The sequence below is a fragment of the Passer montanus genome, unplaced genomic scaffold (genome assembly GCF_014805655.1).
Source record: "Passer montanus isolate IOZ18808 unplaced genomic scaffold, ASM1480565v1 scaffold7, whole genome shotgun sequence".
NCBI classification, from domain to species: domain Eukaryota; kingdom Metazoa; phylum Chordata; class Aves; order Passeriformes; family Passeridae; genus Passer; species Passer montanus.
Window position 1 is genome coordinate 14,216,284 of NW_024372147.1, and position 24,215 is coordinate 14,240,498.

At 41.0% G+C, this 24,215-nt stretch overlaps 1 protein-coding gene across 1 annotated transcript in view; it reads left to right on the plus strand.

Moving 5' to 3' along the window:
- Window positions 1-3,536: 3,536 nt before the first annotated feature.
- Window positions 3,537-24,215, plus strand: part of MAP1B (microtubule associated protein 1B) — a 71,515-nt gene continuing 50,836 nt past the window's right edge. The window contains exons 1-2 of the mRNA XM_039729801.1: window positions 3,537-4,038; window positions 8,612-8,713. Coding sequence (XP_039585735.1) covers window positions 3,861-4,038; window positions 8,612-8,713 — 280 coding nt within the window. The 5' untranslated portion in view covers window positions 3,537-3,860. The remainder of the gene's footprint in view (window positions 4,039-8,611; window positions 8,714-24,215) is intronic.

A 24,215-nucleotide genomic window follows, 5' to 3' on the forward strand; every position in this document is an offset into this window, starting at 1 on the left:
CAGTGCTCAGCCACACTCTGGGTGAAGAACCTTTTGTGAATACCCAGCCTAAACCTCCCCTGACACAACTTCATGCAATTCCCTTGAGTCTTGCCACTAGTCACCACAGAGAAGAGATCAGTACCTGCCTATCCTCTTCCCCTCACAAGAAGATGTAGACTGCAATGAGGTCTCCCCTCAGTCTTCTCCAGGCTGAACTGACCAGGTGACCTCAGCTGCTCCTCATACGGCTTCCCCTCAAGGCCCTTCACCATCCTCGTGGCAGTCCTTTGGACACTCTCCAAGAGTTGTGTATCTCTCTTACACTGTGGCTCCCAGAACTGCCCCCAGCACTCGAGGTGAGGTCACCCCAGTGCAGAGCAGAGCAGAGCAGGACAATCCCCTCCCCTGCCCAGCTGGCCATGCCGGGCCTGATGCCCCCCCGACATGGGTGGTCCTCCTGGCTTCCTGACTCACATGCAACCCCAGGTCCATCTCTACAGTGCTGCTCGCCAACCTCTTGTTCCCCAGTCTGTATGTCAATTGGTCTGAAGCAATCCATATGGATATGTATTTCTTTTATGGTAGGGATGACACTTGACCTGAGACAAAGGGCCAGTCTAAAGGTTTGTACATCACTGAAACTTCATTTAAAATTTGAAGTTTGGACTTGAATGAAGCTTGAATATTAGTGGGTAACAAATGGCACATACTACCAAGAAGCATGTTTTAAATTTCAATCACTTTATTTAAACTGCCTCTTTAAAAAATACAACATTTAAAAAAATACAGCTTTGCATATACTATTTGACCACATTCAGCTGTGGGATTCCAATTTGGTATTGAACGTAATAAAACAACTAAATCAAAGCAAGATAATTAAAAGCCAGACAGGTGCGGATCTCAATCACTGTCTCTTTGAAACAGTAAGATATATTCCATAGTCCATGAATGCCGCTGCTTCTTCTGCTGAAGGGGCACATCTATGTGACTTAGCTGCAGACAGGCAGGTGGTATCACTCTCAAACAGTGGGGGTCACAGGACATTAAGTCAGCTTTGTACAGCATATTCACTCAGCAGTGGACATGATGCTCCATATTGCAGAATACAAATTAGTTTCCAGATAGGGAAAGATGATGACAAACAAATCTACCTGACTGAGATACGGACAGGGCAAGACACAGTGTGAACAGTGGCTATGGAGCTGGGACCCTGCAGCTTCCTCAGAGATATGTTCTGGAGGATAAAGCACCTTTCTTGTCTACCTTCCATCTCAGATGAGACAGCATATGTTTGTGAATAGACAAGGCTAGAGGTCTGCATCCTTTGAAGAGTTTAGCACAAGACCATTTTTTCCCAAAGACAACCTCTTGTCCTTAGGGTTTTAATGGGTGACGCATCACCCATCACAAGAAAGTTTGACTGCAACAGTTCACCTTTTATCACACCATGTTCTGCATGGTATTTTAAAATAACTGCATGTTATTTTACGCTGTAGTACAAAATAGAGGACTACCTGAGCAGGCAATTTCAAATGTAACTGCATCACCTACCTGTATGTAAGCATTTTATTCTCTGATAAAATGCATTCTTTTCAGCTCTTTTCAAATTCACAGGCATCTTTCCAGCTATGGATATTTCCACTTTTCCTTAAAATAAGAAATTGCTTAAAAGCACATAACAGCACCTTTTGAGTACTGGCATGCATTTCTCTGACTATCACATTTAACCTGCTGTGCTTGTGAGGCAAGTAATTGTTTTACTTTCATGTCCAGGAACCAGCATCTGTCTATTCTGCAACCAGTTGGCAAGACCCCTTGGCAAGCCCCTTCCATGCCTGAGAGACTAGCTGCTCTTGCTGATGATTGACATAAAGGCACATCCCAAAACTACAGATTGCAGCAACAGAAGCCTGAAGCTGGCTTTCTCCAGTGGGTACCACATGGAAAGTCATGAAGATATCTATAATTATAATAAATTATTAGGAAGGAGGCCATATAGGAAAAGGCTTCAGGGGATGGACATTATTTCTAAGTAGGCATCTACTCCATCCCATGGAAACTGACAGGAAACAGCAAAGTCACAGTGGGGCCCAGATTAACAGATATGTGGGTCACAGTGGGGCCCAGATATCCCAAGAGGAACACACTGCACCTTTGAATACCTTGCAAACCTTAAAACTGCTGCTAGTTCTTCTGCATCTATGCTATTGTATTTGTCCTATAAGCAGTGTCAGCTCCAGTGAAGAATGAGCACTGCTGCTCTTTACCACTGTGTCATCTCAGCCACCTGACATGGCTGTGAAAACGCTTGTCCGCACTCCACAACCTTCAGAATAACGGCAGTTCAGAAAAAGTCCACTTTGGATGCAACATCCAAACACACCACACTGCGTAAGCCAAGACTCTGAGTGCTGTATTTATGCAGAGGAACTATTCATATCAAAACCACTAGGTGCTATAGACAGATACAACACTATGGACCAGCATGTATAATGATCCTCTTCTAATCTTTGTGGGTAGTTGAAACTGTAGCCTCTAGGCTAGTAAGACAGAAAAAACTTAGGAGTGACAACCTGAAATGCATGCAAACCAGTCCACTGTGTCCTGGAACAAAATACGAAGATGACAAGGCTGACATACTGGTTCACCCAGGCAAGCACTCTGTTCCTGAGCAGCAGGCAGAGAATTTGCACACCCAGCACTGTAAGAAGCTGCAGACAGAGGAAGTGTCTTCTCAGTCAGGGACAGGCAGCTATCTGAAAAAACAAGCTATAAATGTTTATATCCTTTCCTATGTCACAGTGAAATTTATCCCACATGACATGAGCCTTATAAACAAGAGGCTTAGTGTACACAAGTGGCTTGTTTATGTCAGTAAAGTGAGAGGAACATCTCAGACGGATTTGACTTCTCCATCCCTCGTTAGGAGACAGTAACACACTTTTAGAGGTGGTTATCACTGAGTATGGGGGGTGTAGATACTAATATCTATAAGAAGAGAAACGAAACCTTTGGTTCTATCATTGTAGAAGTTTTCCGCCATCATTGCTCCCTGGAGATGCTTGAGCCCAATCAACATTACTTATCAAAGCCCTTTGAACTTCTGCAGCTTTTAATAAGCTAAGACTATGGGTTTCAACATATTGTCCAAAACCAGTGTTTTTCTGGTGTCATATATCCGTGGGTATTGAATATGTTCAGAAGAGCTATGTGTGAAGTATCTTATCAAATAAACTGCTTTTAAATTTAAAAAGGTAGCAAGAATATTTCGATTTCTGGGTGAGGGTGTGTATTTAAGTATGACTCAAATTTTGCTGCAGTGGTACAGCAAGATGTAGGAGAGGACAACTGGCTTTGGGCAGTGGCACTGCTTTTTCATCCGCTTCTGGAGCGCTGCTGGAGTCCCGATGCCGGCTTTCCCGCACGAGGTCTGCCAGGCCATCACCTGCGGCTCCCCATCGCCCTGATTTAAGGGACGGGCCCAGGGGTAAGCGGCCGGCAGGGTGACGCCCCGGAGGGCCGCGGGCAGCAAGGGACGCGAGGGGCGTCCAGGGGTGCCACGGCCGGGCCGGGAGCCAGCCGCGGGGCGCACCCCTTGGCGTCCCCTCGGGGCGTTGTTCGCCCCCCGCGTCCTTCCTGCTTCCGGGGGCCGCCGCGGGGAGGATTTGCCGCAGATGACATCAGCTGTGGATGCTGGAAAGGCGGCGGCGGCGCGGAGGATGCGCCGGCTCCCCCCCTTCCTCCTCCTCCTCACCAGGTCCCTGCCCTGCACCGTCTCCGTATAAAAGCGTCGCCGCCTCCCCACCCGCCCTCACTCCCTCCTTGCCGCCTGCGGAGCTGCTCTGCGCTCAGCGCCCCGGAGCCGCGGGGCGGAGGCGATGGCCACCGTAGTGGTGGAAGTGGACTCGGAGCCCTCATGCAGCATCCCCAACCCGACCTCCACCTCGCCCAGTCTCTCCCACCGCTTCCTAGACAGCAAGTTTTACCTGCTGGTGGTCGTCGGCGAGCTGGTGACCGAGGAGCACCTGCGGCGGGCCATCACCAATATCGAGCGAGGTGAGGCGGCGGGAGCCGGGGCGCCGCAAGCAGCGCCGCGACACCCCCCGCCGGCGCCCTGCCCCTCCCTGGGCGCGGCCGGGAGCCGGGATAGCCCCCGACACGCATCCCGCCCAGCCGCGGCTCCGGCTCTTTATTCCCCGGGGGGTCCCGCCGCAATCGCCCACCCACCCGCCTTCCCCCGCGGGGCGCGGGCACTGCGGAGCGGGGCTGCGGGAAGCCGCAGCGAGCCCCCTCCCCGCCATGGCTGGGCGGAGGGGCCGGCTCGGGAGCCCGTCTGCCCGGAGACACCGGCGGGTGGGCGTGGCACGGTCCGCACTGCGGTCCCGGTGCCTGCTCGGGGCGGACAAAGGGCGGCGGGGATGGGCTGGGCGGGCTGGGCTGGGGCTGCGAGGCGGCTGCCGCCCGCAGTCCCCGTCCCCCAGCGCCGCGCTAAGCCGGCGGGGGTCGGGGCGTTTTCCCTCTCGGCGGCAGAGGCTGCGCGGGCGGGAGCGCAGCCGCGCCTTTGTGTCTAACTTTGGGCGCTGGGACTTTGCTGTCGTCTGGACAATTTTTCAGGACCCAAGTTCTATATACGCGTATATATTCCAATAAAGAAAACCCATATGAGTAACAAGGCTGTTAGCCGAGGGCTCAGCCGCGTTATTGTCCGACTGCGGACTCCTCTGACTCGGCGTTTATTTGTCCTTTTCTTAAGACGGGCGTGCAGGGTGGTATTGCAAGTGAAATGACAGTTTTATAAGCAGAAAGGAGAAAAAAAAACAAAACAAACAACAAAAAACAACAAGCTGTTGCAGTATTAGTGGAATAAAGCACGAAGAAAATGATTGTTGGACCTTACAGTCACTTAAACTCAGTTGATAGCTGATTTTATAATATGTATTTTTTTGTTCTTGGCTGGTGAAAACAAAGATTTCAGGAACTGCCATTGTTAAGAGTGGAGAAGAGATCCTGGAATGGGGGAATTGGTAGCAGCCTTGTCATGTAGGTGTGGTTCAGCAGTCCAGTTAGGACTTCATCTGTGTCTCTATTGTTGCTTTCTCAACCCTTGTTGCTTTAGTTGGTTATTTCTCTGAATCCTTTTTCATTACTGTTTGAGGTAAAAAGCATCCTCATCTCAGCTAACCAGGTTCATCATAACCTGTTCATCTTTATTGCTACCATTGTCTCTTGGGGAGAGCTACTGAGGCAGGTGCTTTGTCATTCAGAGCTTCTTCAGCATTGCACTTCCTTAACTCTATCTAATTTTCAGTTGTGTTAGAAGAGAACTGGCTGCATTTTTATTAAATTGTCAGAGATTATAAAGCAAATTGATAAAATTTCTTCCCTCAAGACAGCTAATACCCTTCCCCTCAAGAAATGCTCTCCAGTCTCTTCTTCATTCTCCTATTGTACAGTCACTGCTGCATAGCTCAGTTGCTGCTATCTCCTGCCACTAAGCGTAACACCCACTTACAGGTTTAGGTGTTCAGAAGGAGTGTTTGGCCTTTTAATTCATCATTTTGGATTAAAGTCACCTTGCTGCTTCTAGTATTAGACTATCTAATTGAGAATTTTGCCTGCTAAGAAAACTCCTTGGTGAAATGTTGAGGTACATTTTTTCTGGATGAATACGGTGGGAGTCTGATGCTTTGTCTGTGTGAGGCAATTGTGGGCTCAGCTAATATTTTTTTGTTTGGTAAGTCTGCTGTAGACTGGAAAAAAATAATTTCTTGCTGCCTTTATTCTCAATAGAGCTTTGAATGCATTTTGGTTCTCTATAACTTTGGTTTGCTGTCTTCCCTGGTACATCTCCTGAGTACCATGACTGAAAACTGTGGATTCATGCGCCAAACTGCAGAGCAACGTGTCAAAGAAAACATCTGCTGATAACACATCAGTGGCGTGATGCTACGCAACCTGGTGGAATGCAGAGTCATTTCTTAATATATGGTGGGGAGGGAATGGTGTGGCAAGACACATTTTCTTTAATTGCATTTTGGATGTGACTTTGCTAAGGGGGCAATTCTCCAACCCACCATCCGCCAAAAGAGAAGAGGGGTGTGAAGAGAAAGCTTCAAGATTTTTCCAGTGATTTAGCAGATGGTACTGGGTGTGCCCTCCCTGCTGTCTGATTAGTCCTGTGTCTGGTGGCATTGCACTCCTAAGACTGCAGAAGGAAAGAAACAGCTCCAGTTCAGCCATGTTTACAGCAGTTATGTCCACACTGCTAAGCCATCATTGGGCTGACCTTGGATTTTAGTTCTGCGTTTACCTTTGTTCCACCCAAGACCTGATTCAGTGATATCGTTCGTTTAATACAGTTTTCTCTGCTATAATACAGATGCATAATTTTTGCATCCAGATTGCTGAATCATGCAGTTGCTTATTTTGGATTGTCTACCCAAATTCCAGCTTCAACTTGCATGCATAGACCATAAAGGCTTTTATGCCCTTGGCTTTTTGTTTTTCCTATTTATTTTGTGTTGAGTCCCGTATTTTGGACATTGCCTGGCTCAATCAGGCAATGATTGAGCAATCTTGACTATATCTAATCAGAATCTTATCCCTACAGCAAATTAGGATCACATCTAAAGCAGCTAGGGGTGGTGGACCAGTCCTTTCGTTAGCAGCATTGATGAATCATAGTCCATGTCGTTTCACCGACCTCCAGAAAGCATAGTTTCTCTGCCCAAGCTTGGTGTCATAGGCCAGGGAGCTGTTTCTCTTCAAGCTTCTTGAAATTCAGCACTGATTCATTCAGTGTACTTCAACTTTGTGATCAATGTCACTTTAATAGTTATTGTTTTCATATGTGCTCTATTTGTATCATATTATATCATCTTGGTGCTCTTGCTCTCAAATATTCCAACACCTGGAAGATATTAAACCCTGTTTAGATGTATTTGCCTGCCAAAACTTGTCCCAAAAATGTACCATATGGCCAAGTGCTTTCTGAGGAAACAAAGTAAGGAGACTTGCAGAAGAACCTTGCTGCTTATGCCTCTGAACAATGATGCGTCAGCCAGGAAGTGGAGGTGGCTGGTTATAGCTCAGTGATTTTTCTCAAGTGGTTGTGGAACACACAGGCAATACTGCATTTTCAAATTTTTTTTGAGATTCAAATGGCAGCTACTTAATTGTTGGTACCATGTTACAGTAAGCTTGCTCCTACCTTTACTTGGATACTGACAAGGAAGAGCCCTGGATGCATTCTTCTTGCAGAGGCTTCAAGCTCTTGAAATGCAGATGTTCATATTTGCATGGAGAACCTACTCAGAGCTGCAATGGGAGAATAGCACTGCAGATCTGGTTTCTCTGCTATTCCCTCTTTTCTCCTCATGCTTCATCCCTGCAACATGGCTTCTGCCAGTCTAAGTTCTGACATTTCTGCTCCCTTGAAATAGAAAATACATATAGCATGGGAAGTGGCATTGCAGTAACATCCACAGCCTGAAACCCTGAGAGAAGTGTTAGTTCTACACTCATTTTGAGGGGTTGGACACACACCTCTTCAGGCATCTTGTTGTCAAATCCCAAAGTAGTCTAATCCAATAATTCCATGCAAAGGCATGGTCATGTAGGGAGGGGCCACCAGACACTTCCTCACCAGCAATCCATTTTATGTTTGCCAGTTCATTTCTGTAGATGTAATGATGGGCTTTTAAAAATGAATGATTAAATTCTAAAAAAAATGAGTGCATATTTCATTTTCAAAATTGCAGCAGTTCCTGGACTTACTTGTAGTGTTACTGCTTGCTCATTATTTCAAAAGTAGATTTTCAGAACAATTTTGAAACAAAATCATATAAAAATCTGATTTTTTCCCCCAAACTGTTCATTGAAGTCTTATGGAGGAAAACAAGAAACTTATCTTTTGGCTGCAATGACTTTTTTTCCTGGTCAAATTTCAGTCCCTAAAAATCTACTTAAGAATAATATATTTTTTGGTCATATAAGTGTCAAGTGTCTCACTTTTTAAGTAGCTGGGGGAAAAACAGTAGGGAACAGAGATGTGCAATTTGGTTTTTTTTAAAAAAAAGATCAAGCACAGCATTTTCAAATTTCAAAACTAGAGTTCTGACACTTCATAAATAAAAGATCACTTGAATTTTAATTTAAAATATGGTATGCTTCAAAGATGCTGAATGAAGAAGTCAGCAATTTAATACTTTGTATTTAAATATTAATTAGCAACATGCTAGGTAATGCTGTCTTTTTAGTCTCAAAGGGGCAACATGACTGAAGTGTCCTCTAGGTGATTCACTCTTCTGTTTTTGTAAATCTGTATGTTGGGATTTTAAAGTCATGTCAGGGACATTGGTAACTTACTGTGAAGTGGCTACTACTGCAGTTCTAAAGCTGGGGCCTTAAAGAATGGTCACCCTTTAGAAAGGCAGATTTTTTTTTCTGATTGCTGTCAAACTCCTTCTGAGTGCATTTTAAAAAATAGCTTTGTGCCGTGGAAGAAAGCGAGGCTGGTTTTGGAATTTGGAAATATGCAAATAGTTTGAATGCAAATAGAACTAGTACTCAGTTAAAACTTCTAGTGCTCATGTGTCAAGCTACATGTGTTTTGTATTTTGAATTTTAGGAATCCGATCATGGGACACAAACCTGGTCGAATGCAACTTGGATCAAGAACTGAAACTTTTTGTGTCTCGCCATTCAGCTCGATTCTCTCCTGAAGTTCGAGGTGAGTTTAAGAACAGAATGCTAAATGACACCCTGAAATTGCCTGGCCCATTAGTTTTAGGGCTTTTTAAAGTTCGGAAAACTCACCTTTGGATTGAACAGTTTCTTCACCTGGCACCAATCTAGTAGTCCAGTGACGGAAGCTTATTGTGGTAGGTGGTGTACATAAAAAACAATAACTGGAAAGGTTCGCTCTGTAGTTGGACAGAGACAGAACTGATGTCACAGCTGTTGTACTACTGCATCTCAAGCCCTGTGTTTCTTCCCAAAGAACTTGAACTTAGTTATCTTTCTTGGTATGAGAAGCTAAGTTATGGTGAGTCTGCCTTCACTCCCAGGAACTTTCTTGGGCTTGTATGAGGAAATCAGAAATGTATAGGGCTAGCAACACTAAATCTCTTCTGCTGCCTTTTTTTCAAGCCCATTCTTCCTTAAGAGGATTCATTCAATAAATTGAATCTTTTGTTTACCAGTTTTGTGAAGTGTAAAGTTTGGGTTTGGTCTGGTGTCATGAGAATCAAGTGTTCGGTAAGTTTTCTAAGATCTCATTACTCTTAATACCATTGCTGAATAAGTGTGGATGAATTCAATCAGGTTTTTCATATGAACATATATGACCTTTTCAAAGTAGTAGAGGTTTCTGTCATTGGTGAAATCATTGTGGCCATATGCATGTTAAGTACTGTCATACAGTACAACCTGCTACTGACAAGTGTTAAAAATTCCAGCTTCTGGAACATCTCTAATGTGTGGTAAAAAGGGCTATGATATTTTGTATCATGCAACCAAATCACCTTCCTGAGGTCAGTTGCTATACGTTTTTGACAGAGACCCTGATGCCTTGCTATCATGACAGCATTGACCTGATGGTTTTAAATAATGTACAAAAATGTCTTGTGTAACTACTTTTTTCTTCTTGCAGCATATGTTAAAGCAGTTTTTGCTGTATCTCTCCATATCTAGAGAGCACTGCCAGGGTTAAGAAAAAATTACATACTTCTATGATTTGTCCTAGGGTTTGAAAACCAGCATAACTAATAAAAAAATACACAGCATGAAGATTTTTGAGTGAAGACATGTAGCCCTGTATTTATGTGGATGTAAACTGGGCCCTAGAATACTTGTCTTTCATTGAATTTTAAATGTCTTGAAGCCAATTCAACATCTCAGTGACACTGCTTTGCTTTACAGAGAGAGAATTTAAGAAATGCAAAATGCAGTGTATCCTACTTTTGGCATATCTTTGTTTTACTTTAAGAACTTAAAGCTCCTATGTTGCTCCTGTAGCAAAAATATTACAGCATGACTAGTATCTTTACTGCCTCTTTTAGATGATGCATTCTAATACCACTGCGAGAATTAAAATAAAACAAATACTCTACTTTCATGTAATAAATAAGATAAGATTGTGCCCCCCTCCTTTTCAGCAGAAAGAATGTAGAATTGTTTAGGAATTTTTCTCTGGGAATTGTATTTTGATTGATTTTTTCCCCCTTGTTTGTCTAGACTTCGCTGTTTAATCTGTCATTGTGTTGAATTCTAGCTTAATTGCATGTGACTGGAATTCATCAACATCTCTGACAAGCAGAAATGAATGTGTTTTTCACTACTGCTCAATCTTTAAACAATAAACTGCCAAAGTCTGTATTTACAAAGCATGAAGGGAGCCTGAAACTTGAATAAAGGCAATATCAAGGGATAAAGCTATCCATTTTGACCAACTTCTCATCTAAAATTTTGTGGAGAAGCGCATTTGTACCTTCAGAAACCCACTGTACAGATCAGAGAATTATTTTGGTTTCTTTCTGCTGTTCTCTGATGTAGAATTCTGTATGAGGCTCCTTTGTATCCTCTCTGCTGTTTGGCAGAGAGAAGGCTTTTTTGTTTCCCCATTCTAATAAAAATGTCAGAATGTTTACTTTGTAACAGCACCCAAATATTAAACTCTGGGTTCAGCCATTGAAACAGTGGACTTCCAAAGATGATTGTAAGTATGTATTCCTTTATGGTCCCAAACTCTGAAATGGAATTTAAGTAACTAGGTGACCTTTTGTCCAAGTGAAGTATTTATCCAAGGTGATGGGATTGCCTGTGGAATGTAATTAAACAACCTCTTCTTTTCCAGCCCTTTGAGTCTGAAGTCTCTGTGCAGCTCACATATAGGCACAGTTTACTCTTGAGGAAGGCTCCTGGTTTTCTCAAGTCCGACTGCTGGCTGACTGGAGCCTGTTTGATTATAATGTTTAATTATGGTAATTGTGGTGGTGGTTCAGCACATGCTTGTGTGCTTCTCAGCACAGCTTGAGGATATGGACAGCAATGATGTGAAGGGTAGCAATCTTCCTGCAAAAGGAAGCTTGGAGGAAATGGGGCCAATTCTGTCCCCATGCCATACACCTGTGATGTCAAAAGAAAGAGGTGCAAGAGATTGTCTGTCAAAGCATTTGTGTGTTTTCACTGAAAGAATTTAAGGTCTGATACACCTCTCTGTGTAGTGAATAGCAATGCAGTCCCTGGTACTGCAGGGAGTATGATTAGATACCAAGATTATTTTTATGTTCTTTTCAAGGGGATGGGTTGTCACGGTAATATTTGTGCACCTTGTATTCAGCTGTTGGGCAATTTATGAGTGATTTGCGATTCCTTAAAAATAAGATTCAGAGTGGAAATTCCTGCACATCTTTTCTGTTACCTTGTAAAGCAGCTGAGTTAGCAGACTCCTTAATAATAACAGATCTTGGGGAGGTGATGTTGCCAGGTGCTGGTGAAAAATGAGTAATGCAACTAATTAAATGGTTGCCATGACAACAGGCAACATGACTTTAAAGGGGTATTCCAGTGGTGCCTCTGTTTTCTTTGTCATGTACTCAAAACTTCCATCTTATGGTAATATGAAAAGGACAAAAAATAATGCAAACAATGTACAAGCTGGAAAAGGAAATGTGCATCTGGTAGCGAGGCAGAACAAGTGGAGGGTCTTGGAAAGAGCTCATTTGAAATTGCAGCTGTACCTACCAATCTTTGCTTAATTAACAAGAAAGTTTCAGCTGCATAAAGCAGCTTCACAAAAGACCATGTTTTTGGGTGGGGTAGGGTGAAGCTGTTGACGGCCCTTCTGTACACTCGTATTTTATCTGTCAGTTTCCATCTGGAGACACTTAACTGTTGCATTCGTGCATATTCAAGCCTTTGTCTAGATAAAATCCTTTTTATTTAAATAGCTGTTCACCCCCAACCTTCTAATAAATACTGCTCAAGCTATGCACTGTGGCTACTTTGTACTTTGTCCTGTGATTATCAAGAATGTCTATGCATTTCCTATCTGAATAGTACTAGGGGCCTCCTGTTGCCCATTAGCCAGTGCAGAGGCTAACTGCTGACTTAAGTGAGTCCTTCCTTACCTGTGCCTAGGACTATTTTATTTCCAGCCTGCCTGCAGGCAAAGAGGATCTTGGAAAAGTGCAAGACATGTTTTATTTCCTCTTGGCAGCTATCTGCATCAGCAGCTGCAGTGGGCTTGCCTCCTTCAGGCTTCCTAAAAGGTCTTTGCTTTATGATACTGTCATTGTTCCATAAAGCTTTAATAACTTCTCTTCTGACAGTTACCATTTCAAAAGTTACTGTTTCGGGCTGCTCATAATCTGTGGAGAATTTTTGGATCTGGGAATTTTGGTCAGCAATGTGCACAGCTCTGTACTTCAACAAAGTGGTCTGTAGTCCCATTTCGTTTGTTAAAGCAGATCTAAAACCAGTTAACATCACGCCTAGTAGCTTGCTGTGTGGACTTGTGTGGATCACTAATAAAATCCTGGACACCGTGGGTTTTGTGCTGATTTACTTGAAAACTTAAATTCATCAAAATTCCTCAAGTCAGGACATAGGTACTTGAGCTAAACCTATCATTTGAAATGAAAGAAAGGGAAAAGAGACAGGAGGTCAAGACCAGATTTTTCAGGCACTATCAGAATGCCGTAACTGCCTAGGAATTAATTTTGCTTAAGATCTCAGGTGGCCTGGTATGCACATTTGGGGACATGCTACAAATATGATTCTTCAGGTATTTAGAGGCTGTGATCATAGCTGGAATAGCTATTGCGTGGGATCATTTTAGCTCATTATGTGTTTGGGGAAGTTAATTTTAGTTGGCTACTAGACTTGCTTTGTGTCTCAAAGTATTTGCGCATTGAAAGAAAGAAAATGGAGGCAGACTTGAAAAGGTAATTGAGCTGACTCACGCTGCAGTGGTTGCAAATGGTGTCCCTGCAGGGTGACCTGCAGCTGCCAGTGGTCCAGGGCTGCAGCTGTGGAGCTGCCCAGCAGTACAAAGGCAGGAGCTCCCGGGTCCTGTTGGAGGATGTTGATGGGAGTGTATGCTCTGGACTTTTTGTGGGGAGATACTAGGATTTTAGTGGTTCAGAAGAAGGTTACAGTGTAATAGCGTCTTTGTTTGGATACAAGAATTGTCAAAGCCTTCTTTTCTTAGTACTATTTAAAATTCTAGAGATGGTCTAAAAAGTCTCTTTATCATCTTTTTTACAGTGAGTAAGGTGTTGCACTTATGTGACAATCATTCTGGCATTGACTTCCATTTCTGCTTTTTTTAGGAAAGAGCTCAAAGAAAATTAGCATGCATTTGCATTGCTGCCAAAACACTGGTACCTGCTGATGCTAAGCTGTTAGTGTGAATCAGCAAAATTGGTGAGAGGTTATTTTTAAATGCTTTATATCAAAATTAAATACATCAAGTTCAATCGTCGTAGAATAGCCCCTGTTTTATGGAAACAGGTTTTGGCTTGTGTGAGGCAGCTACCAAAGGCATGGGATTAAGTTAGTTATGAATAATTACAGCATTTTAACCGCATTATGAAATTTGAATCCCCATTCCTCTTTATAAGAACAAAAATTAAGCATACCTAATATGCTTATAATATTCACAGGTATATTCACAAAGGTTACTTTGTTAAGGGTTATCTGATAGAATTCTTAATATGTTGCTTGTGGGATTCCTCAATCTCTTTCATAATATTTTGTCTATATGGGATTTCTGAAACTGAAAATTTCAAGAATATTTTATTTCTGACCTCTGCCCAGTATCATTTACAGATGACCTACCTCTCATCTCTTCCATCATGGATTTATGATAAATATGTAACCAGAATATCATTGCCACTTTTAAAATCTATTTTCTTTCTGTCATGTGCAATGTTTTTGTCAAATGTCTGTTTTTCTTAATTTTGTTAAGTCTTACATACTTTACTTTTGTGGAATTTCTTACTTTCTCATGTAATTTATCAGTTACTTGAGAGAAATATTAAAGGTTTTAATTGCACTTCATAATGAGAAGAAACTTAATCCAAAGGCCTCTGAAATAATTGGATTGGATTTTGGATTAGAGAAGGTACTATCTAGTATTTTGAAGTTAGAACAAAGACAAAAATACCCCATAATTAGCAAAAAAGTGAACATTTTATCTTCCTTCTTGAAAGATAAAAATATTACTTCATTTGAAGTTAATTGCCTACCACTGTATTCAGAAATAGAACCAGACCTGAGTAAGAAGAGTTGAGACGCTCCCTGTCTCCAGACTGGGTGGAATGGGAAGCTCATGTTTATTCCCACTGCCATCTGTAGAATGAGAGTTGACACTGTGGCTACTGACACCAGCCTTACACATACTCCAGCTGTCATCTGCCTTGTAGATACAGGTACAAGAGGTGCATCCATGCTGGCTGCAAATCTGTGTGATCCTGACTGCCAGGAGTATTCCACAGTACCTCACAGCCCCTATATGAGTTAAGCACTGCAGTCAGTCCCAAATAGAAAGCTGGATAGTTCTATAAGAAAGGTGCATGTTTTTGCATCAGCCCCCCACATGGTCCCACCAAAAAGACCAGATGATTAGTTTGGGGTCATAGTTGCTGGTGGTAATCTGTTCCTAGAACTGAGAAGAAAAGCAGTGTTCCTGGTGACCAGATTTGCAGATTTTTATCCGTTTGTGATTCAAAAACCGATAAAATAAAAGATTAAGTGTAAACATTGTATTAAAATAATAACCAATTCATAAACAAACTTGTGTGAATTTTAGTATTGTTTTGGTGTTGCAATTTTATGTATTTTAGTACTTCAAAGCTTGTCTGTAATGGTGAGATAAGTCACCATCTTGTGTTCCTCTGCATTGTGTCTCATGCATTGCTATGTGTGGGACATTATGCCGATCTACAGCTCTGGAAAGCTTGGGGTGTTATTTAAAACAAGTAATTAACCTCACAAAAGAACCCTCCAAAGCAAAACAGACAAAAAAAAACAAAAAAACCCCTCTTGTAAAAGATTAGCCATATTCTTAGACTGTATAATCTCTGACTGATTCTGAGGAACTATGCAAACTTTCACATGGAAGTCAACTCCCCGCTGTCAAAGGCTGTCTTTGGAAGCTGGGCCAACGTTATGGCAGTTCTTTTCTTCAGTCTCTTCTGAAGAAAAGACTGATCCCAGCTTTGGCTCCCACGTCCTGAGTAATCAATAAGCTTTCCTAGGTCTTGTAAGCTCTTTATGGTGGATTGAGGCTCTCCCCCACACCTGAAGGACTGGAAAGAGAGCAAAAGTAAGAAAACTCATTGGTCCAGATAAAGGTGAATCAGTAGGTGAAGACAAAACCAAAGCAAAAAGCAAAACCAAACCAGTTAGAACAGTGAAGAAAATTGCTCAGAACCTCACACAGGCAAAATAATGCCCAGCCAGTCTCTGAACAGCCTCCACCTTAATAACTAAAAGCCCCACCTTCCTCCTCTACTCTAGCTTTTGTGGCTGAGCATGACATTGCATGCAGGTATTTGTGTTCCGGTCAGATTTTTTTTTTGCTGACACCATTGTTTAACCCCTCAGAGTAAAGGGGATGAAATTTGACAGAGCCCTAAGAGAGGCCAACTACAGGAGTCTTGCTCCTGGTCTTAAGGCTTGGAAACAGTACACATTCTGTCATGGGTATTATGGCCTTCCAGCATGCTTTCTTAACCTCAGACTGTGTCCTGTTGTTTTCCTGGTCTTCTAGAACTTGCACAGCACTGGGAAAAATTTAAATATATGTATTTTGTTTGTGGCCAGTACTTTAAACAGATATAGAAAGCAAGCCTTCAAGAATATCTTGGGATATGATTTAATGCTTGTCTCAAACTAATAATTTAACGGCTTTGCACATAATAATTTATATAGCGCTATTGATTTTTTCAAACCTAATATTTCTAGCTGCAAAGCTCAAATTCTAAAAGTTCATTAGACATGGAAGATTTAAATATTTTTCAATACTAATTAGGCTTTTGTACATTTACCATTTCCCAGCAACTTTACATATTTTAATCTTCCTGTCCACTGTTTCAGTAATTCCATTCTTTTTATGATTCAATCTGCTATCTTATCGATCTATCTAAAACCTACTACTTAAAAAGTAGGGATGGATATCTTTGATCATAGGACCATCTCAATGGCCTAAATAGTTTGGGTACACTGATTGTGTTCTTGAAGACTGCCTAGTGAGAATACTTGCTCTGCACCTAACAACCCCCTTTACCTATTAAAGCCTGTAATTATAACAAGAATCCCATTTTGTCTTTGGGTATGGTGGGATAGTGTCATTGTATGTCAAGCAGTGGATTATCATGTGAAAGGAGACTTTGCCAACATACTCATTTTGTGATGAATAGCAGGATCTTAAAGTATTAATCTGTTGGGAGCTGTTGAGTGGGGGAAGCTCATTTACTGGGTTGTGCTAATTGGTGTGGGTTGTGGGTTCTCCACAGCCATTTGTAGACAGTAATCAGAGGAAGGAGACCAAGAACACCAAGCCAGCAGATTTCCTTAAACATTATAGACTTACTGTTCAGTCTCTTGAATGGTATAATGCAACCATTCTTTAGACCCCTGCATACCTAAAAAGGTATTGTTTTAATTTCTGGACTGTTTAATGTGCTTTGTGCTCCCTTTGTAATTAAATTGCTTTAAATTGGAAGTATATTCTGGGCCAAGGAATCGGCTTCTTACAGAGAATCTGGAAAACACTTAAAGATTGACTTTATTTTTGTGTATCTCTCTTTTTCTGAGTTTCACGCAGCATGTTACATACTTGAACAGTTGATGCTCCTCTGATGTTCATTCCTAACTGGACTATGTTTTCATGCAGTGTTTCATGCAGGGAGCTGGAAATCTATGTAATTATTTGTGTTCTCATGGATTCCTAGAGTGCTCTGAGAATCAAGTGAGTTTTTAACACAGTGCCTGCTGCTCTCCAGGGTAGCAGTTGTGTGTTGTATTCAGCGTGTTATATTCAGGGCAATATTCCAATCCTGGCAGATTTAACAATTTTTGCCTTTATGTCTAGACTTTCAGTCACAAAAATCCCCCAGGGATGATGTTAAAAGAAGGGAGCACCCTGAGATCTTTCTTTAACATTTGGAAATGAAAGAGTGGCATGAAGGACAGTCCTGTGTAGAGCTAGCCTGACAGCCACAGATGAGCTGGTACCTCCACCCAGGAGAGTGCAGCCCCAGACTTCAGTCCCTTGAAGAAGAATGATCTCACCAGTGATGGGCCTCTCAGAAGTTCCATCAGGAAAGTCTCACCACACCAGCATTTATCCTCACCACAGCTCTGAGTTAACAGGGCTCTACTGATGCGTTTCGGAGACAGCTTTGGTATCCCTGCAAGGGCAATTTTTGCTGTACATAGCAGAGATCAAAGGGTTAATTCTGTAACACTAACATTTAAAGCTACTTTTCTTATTTTCCTTATTTTTTAAATTTTCTTAAGCTTATTTTAAACCTTGTATCCTGCTTCTTTCTTTCCTGAAATGGGTGAAATGCTGTTTTCAAATTAGCAGATATTTTCAAGACTTGAGAGAAGTTTGTGTTCATCCAAGACAACACTTAACCTTCCTTTACCCATGCTCTTCCTCTTGGAACCTTCCTATATGTCAGAATAAGCCATGGTAACCTAGTGGTAAAATATGAGCGGTATCTTGTCAGTTTTGGATCTTCCAGGTGTGCTGCCTTTCTTGGAGCCACAAAACAGCTGACAATAAATAAATGTGTAGTTTCTAAGAGATGAGCTTAGGAAAATCTGTGGTCAGGGATGACTCTGCTCATAAAATATGTTTTGTAGTTTTTTCTTTTGTTCCTGGCTTCCCTCTGCTATTAAATATGTTGGAGTTGACATCTGTCCCTTCCAACTTTTTTTGTTGGTCTTACTTTTGAGCATCTCTTTGTCAGTGGCTGTTAACTTAGTCTAAGCAATAATCAAATCAAGTTTAGACCAAAGTCCTTGCTGAACCCCACCAAATCTTATGCCTATGTTTCTGAATGGCTTTCAGGGATGGGATACTCAGTTAACACTAGGCCAATATTAGACTAGTTGGTTTTTGCTAGATAGTTTAGGTAACTTAGTTGTTGTTGGCTATGGAAATGGACACAATAAAACACTTAATCAATTATCATTGAGGGGAGAAAAAAGAGAAGAAAACATGTTTTCAACTCAGCAGAGACAGTTCTGAAACCAGCAGAGGTTGGCTTCTGTGGATCTGCCTTGCTCTAGTCCTATGACAACAGTCACTGTATTGTAAGTGGAGTTACCAGACAGGTATTATCCACTGTTTGTGGTCAAATCACAAACTGGCCACAGAAAGCTTGGAATAACTTGCTCTATGTGATGGCACATAAACAAATAGATTCATTGCTGAATTTGATTTTTTTTTTCAATTTTTACTGCAGAGATTTAGACTTTCCATGTTCTCACCAAATAGTTAATAAATTCTTGAGAATTACTTTTGAGATCCTGTGAAATAGGATAATCACAGAATCATAGAACTTGATGAGTTAGAAGGGAGCTACAAGGATCACTGAGTCCAACTCCTGACACTGCACAGGACACCCAAGGAACCACATACACCATGTGCCCAAGAGCATTGTCCAAACACTTTTAGAACTTTATGAGGCTGGTGCTGTGACCACTTCCCTGGGGAGCCTGTTCCAGTGCCCAGTCACCCTCTATGTGGAAGACATTTTCCTCATATCCAACCTAAACCTCCCTTGACTCTGCTTCATGCCACTTCCTTGAGTCCTGTCACTGGTCATGAGAGTGAAGAGATCTGTGCCCATCCCTATGCTTTCCTATCACAAGGATGTTGAAGACCGCACTGAGGTCTCCCCTCAGTCTCGCCTTCTCCAGGCTGAACAGCCAAGTGTCCTCAGCTGCTCCTCATAGAAGAACAAGAAAGTAAAAGCAATCTCAGTCTTTCAGCTCTATTGATATTTCCTTGTTATGTATGATGTCTTTTAAATTGTTACAATTTTCAAAAGTCAGTCTTTTCCAGTGCAAAATAAAGGTGTAATACTCTTCTGGTTCAAAATCCATTCCCACCTAAATTTCTACATAAAATTCATCATAACATGAAGGTTAAAGCTAGTTTATTGAAAAAAATCTCTTCAAATTAGCAGTTAAGAAAAAAAGGAAAAGCAACCAAACAAACCCAAACCAAACAACTGACCATCCACATCATATTTCTTAAACTTTCCCATTTTTGGAAGTTACCTTACAAGGAATTGTGCTCCCTTGTGCTGTTTTTGCCAGCAGATGGCATTCTCAATGCCCATGCCCACTGCTGTGCAGTAAATGATCACATTCTAAAGTCAGTATGAATACTGTAATGTTTTTATGTCTTAGTTCTTAATGTGAGACATATCTTTCTAGTTTTCTCTGAGATCTTGCTGGGAGTTTAAATTTCAGAGACTTCAGCTCTGTTGACTGTGAAAGATGAATCCATCAATGTGAAGTGAGCTCAGCAAAATTAATATCTCTCAGTGTCAATGAAGGAAAGGCTCATTCAGGTCAAGAACTTTCTCAGGTTGAAGACTACAGATAGTGATCATTTTAAGAAACGGCTTAACATTAACTCTGCAAAACTGGTAGGGAAAAAAGCAAGATCATTACACACAGCTAGATTTGTGCATAAATTAACATACCTCTAGATACAGGTAGGAAAATCAGCCTGACAGATCATGTTTTCTCTGTATTTTCTGGGTATCTCCAAGAGGCCTCAGTGTCTCCTGTTTAGAAGCTGCAATATTAACCACAGTAAGACCTGGAGTAGTACCTCTCTCTCTCTCTCTCAGAGCACAGCATGGAATAAAAGGCCTGAGACCTAAGCAAGTAGAGTCTGACTCACTTGTCAAATTTAGTATATCTCAGGTTTTTTCCCTGTCCCAGTCTGTGCTGTGACTTTCTGTTAGAAGTATAGGAGTACAGTAGTAGGTAGTTTGACAAAGCAAATCATTATTGGCTGTCTGAAAATATGTAGGTGTTCATAGGACAGTGTGGCATTTTTTCTTTCTCAGAGATGGAAAAAATTCACAGTTTTCTAGTGACTGTGGAACACATAAATCATAAATCGGGCCATGTCATAAATCAAGAGACCTGAAGTTTTCTTAATTTTGTTCCTGAGCTATGTAAAGACTGACTGTGGCAGTCGTACTCAGGTGCTGTGGACGACCCATGATTTGGATTATTCAGTTGCAGTAATGTAATGGCATTTAATTCTTTTTGTCTTGCTTCACCTTTCCATCAAGGCCAAGTGTACCAGTATGGAATCTAATGTCAGTGATTTATGCATTGTGGTCTTCATTAAAATTCAAAATGAGGACATCAACTCTCTTCAAGTAAGCTAGTAAGATACTAGCCAGATGTTAAATGCAAACACTAAAGGGATCACTCAAATTGATTTGAAAATAACAGTAATAGAGATTGAAAGCTAAGATTTGCCATTTGTGAAATTGTGTAACTCCATTTGTGTAACTCCTTTAGATTTCTGAGTTGTATTAAAAAAGAACACATGAGAACCTGTTTATTAAACAACACTTGCATACATTTGCATGGGCAAAATCTTTTCATATATGCAAATACTGGTAAATGGACAATCAAATACTTTTCATCTCATTTAATTGCAGTGGAGTAGCAAGCTCTCAGTGCTTACTGAAAGCAGCTCTTTGTTACCACTCATTTAAAAAAACACAACCCAAACAACCACAACAACAACAACAAACCAGAAAATGCCCAAAACCGTAGACAGCAGTTTGTCTTATTGTGATTACTAAAAAACCACTTTGACAAATTCTGCTTTTGAATGAGTGTAATTTATGAGGAATTCTATTGAAAACAGACAGGTCTCTCTGGATCTACCCTGTTAGGTGTTAAGGCAGCATTGGACTGCTGTTGAAGAATTGCAGTTTGTAGATGCTAGGAGTGCTTGTGAGGGACTGCAGTTTGTAGATCCCATCTATAGCAAGTTTGAGGGTAATGGCTGTGGGAACTATGGTTTGTAACAGGTTTCTACATGTAGTAACATGCAAGGCTGCTGGGTTGCTGTGACACCAGTCGAATTAAGTAGAGCACTTCTCTTCTTTGGTGTCTTTGCCAGTCTGCATGGTGCTAGAGCTGGAAATAAATTGACTTCTATTACACTTAAACCTCTGTAGGAAGCTGAGTGTCTCTACAAAAACTGTAAGCCAAGCTGATGAAATACTGCCTGCCATCTTTAACAAAGCTGCTTGTCAAGTGGGAGGGAAATGCTTTTAAGAGCTGCCACGTGGTTGTGGAAGTGTGTGTTTTGAGATTGCTAAAACATTTTTTGCCAGGTCTAAATCCAGAAATGCTTATAAGGTAAAAGTTAAAATGTCATGGGGATATTAAGTAAATGACATTTTGATTACCCCTCTGAGTTTGGCTTAATGATTGACACAACTTTCAAATCCTGAGGAAAGTGAAGTGGCAAGGAGTTGTGTTTTGCCTTTTGTCATCTCTGTTGAGCCATCCTCCCCACTGCATGGCTGCTTATCTCATGGCTGTGGGTTAATTAGGACAATTTGAGGCTGAGGATGTGGAAGGGAATTTAAATTGCATCTGTATGGATTATGATCTGGTGCAGTTCATTAGCATGCAGGCGCAGTTCCTGTGCCTTTCTGCCTCTCTGCCCAGCTTGCAACTTCCAGGCATTTCCACACTCCCTCAGATCTGTTGTGCCTTATGGGCCTGGCCCGCATTTTCATATTACACAGTTTAATTAGGCAAGGAAAGATTGCTGTGACTCCAGAATGATCCATGGTTATGATAGATCTATATTTATTACAGAGATTTTTTTTTTTCAAAGAAATGTCTACTCTGTTGCTCATCCAGAGGCCCTAGAGCAATTTAAGAAACAATTAAATTCTCTCTGGTGGGAAGTGGAATATTAAAAAGGGTTAACACTGACTGACCATGTGTTGTCTCTAGTTTCATCTGCATTCCTGTGCTTTGCTATTCTTATCCAATACGTAGGTGTGATAGAGGGAGTTGGGTTTGGGGACTGCTGTCCTTTCCTTGCAGCTCTGCAGAGCATAGTGGGAGGACGTCAAATGGGTCAAGGCATTGGCTAAAAATTATCAAGCCCAAATGTAAATATGTGTAGCTATAGAGTAATTTGCAAGCACTGGTTGGGAAGAAGTTTCTACATAATTCCATTAAATTTATTCTGATTATCCAAATTTTATGTGAAAAGTGAGTATGGCATAGTCTAGTATTCTAAACACTTACGTGAGTGTCTGGGTTTACAGAGACCATACAATAAACGCCAAATGAGGAGAGCTTGCATGACCAGGTCGTTGTTCATTCTCTTTTCATGATTGTTCTTCTCAAATTAATTTTAGTGTTGTCTACAAGGGAAACAGTTTTCCTTTTGGGGAACATATTAGAATGATATGCAAATTCTGCTCATTTATGAACATTCACAAAGGTCTTGAAACAGAAGCCATAAATCACAACTTTTTAGCAGAAAATGTTGAAGTAAAAGACTTAAAGTTTTGTGCATTTTCCTTATGTATGGCTTTATTTAATGTATGTTTGTAATACTGTATAGTAGAAATATTTCTATTTTAAAATTTGCATTTCTCCAGTTAATGAGTTATGAACTACACAGTAATGTAACTTTGTGTAAGTGTAGACATTTCCAAAAAATATAGTAAAGATCATAATCAGAAAGTTAAAAAGTATTCTCAAACTGGCAGATACATCTGATTTGACTAGTACAGCATAGATGAATCTCTCTTTTCTTTGCTGGAGCCTTCAAATATAGACTCAATTTGTAGCAAGTCTTGTGTGAGAAATTTTTCCTTTTGGAAATCAGTCAGAAATTTGCACTTTATCACAATGAAGGCAGTGTCAACGGTTCCATTGTTTATTTCTCTTCTCCATAGGTAAGTACCTTTGTCTTAAGCTAAGAAAGAATACTTGTGCACTTATACAACTTAGAACTATCATCAGTCATAGGTCCATTCATTGACATCTAGTAAAAGTTCTCCTTTTAGTGTAATTCCCTTTGAAAATTAAGTGTGCCAAACTTAAACTGTATCGTAGTTCATATGGAAAAGATGAAAATACTGCAACTCTGCCTATAATACGCAAGAACAGAAGCTTCCAGTGGAACAACAATGTTAATGGCAACATTTACATTTCTTTAGTCAAGATAAAATATTAAAAGTTATGAGATTTCTATTGCCCTAGAAGGAGAAAATAAATACTGCCTTGTTTTAATCTTTAGAGGGGGAAAAGTACAACTATGTTGTTACCATGTTCCTTGTGTTGTTTGGTTTTTTTTTTTTTTTTTTAATTATTGTGGTGATTCTAAAAGAGTACTTGAATTGTGTTCATTGAGTACTGGGAGGGTTACATGTCTCACCAGTGCCAACACTTTGTCATTGTAATGAAGTACAGTTCACAAGTGCCCGTAATTACACAGCCTGTGTGCAATCAGCAAGATTTCTTAAGGGAGTCTATCACATCTAAAAGAACATTTTCTTCATTGCACAGTCTTAATTTCACCTGACATTTTGCCAGCCAGGGCACAAACTTTCTGCAGAAAGAAGGAGAGTATCCCTGAACTCCTTTAGACTAAAGAAGGTGGAAAATTGAGTTACTATAAATCTGCTGCTAATTATGTTAACAAATTATTACATCATGCAGATGAACCTGCTGTAGATCCTAGATATTTCTTTTATTGTTTTAGCAATTTGCTCTATTTGTTATGCATGAAAAATGTTTTTGATAACCCATGTTGATCATACTTGCTAATGAACCAATACCTACAATTACTGCACTTAAGCATATATCTTCAAAACATACAATGTTAGAAGGTTGCTGATGAGCTCAACAGTAGTTGAAGACGCGAATTAATTTAATCAGGGTTTTTGCCTGCCAGAGTATAGGAGGATGGATGCTGCTACTGGAAGATGCTGGAGCATGTAACCTGTGGCTGTGTATTTAAGAAAAAAAATTGGTTGTCAGTCTGTTTCAGAAACCGGTAATGCAAAATGTTTTCTCAGTTATAAAGGCAGTAGATATTTAGTACCTTACTCAGATCAATTTATTATAAAGCAGCACGACACTTTCTGTGGTGAATCTTAATACTGCCCAGAGGCCTTCACATGAAAATT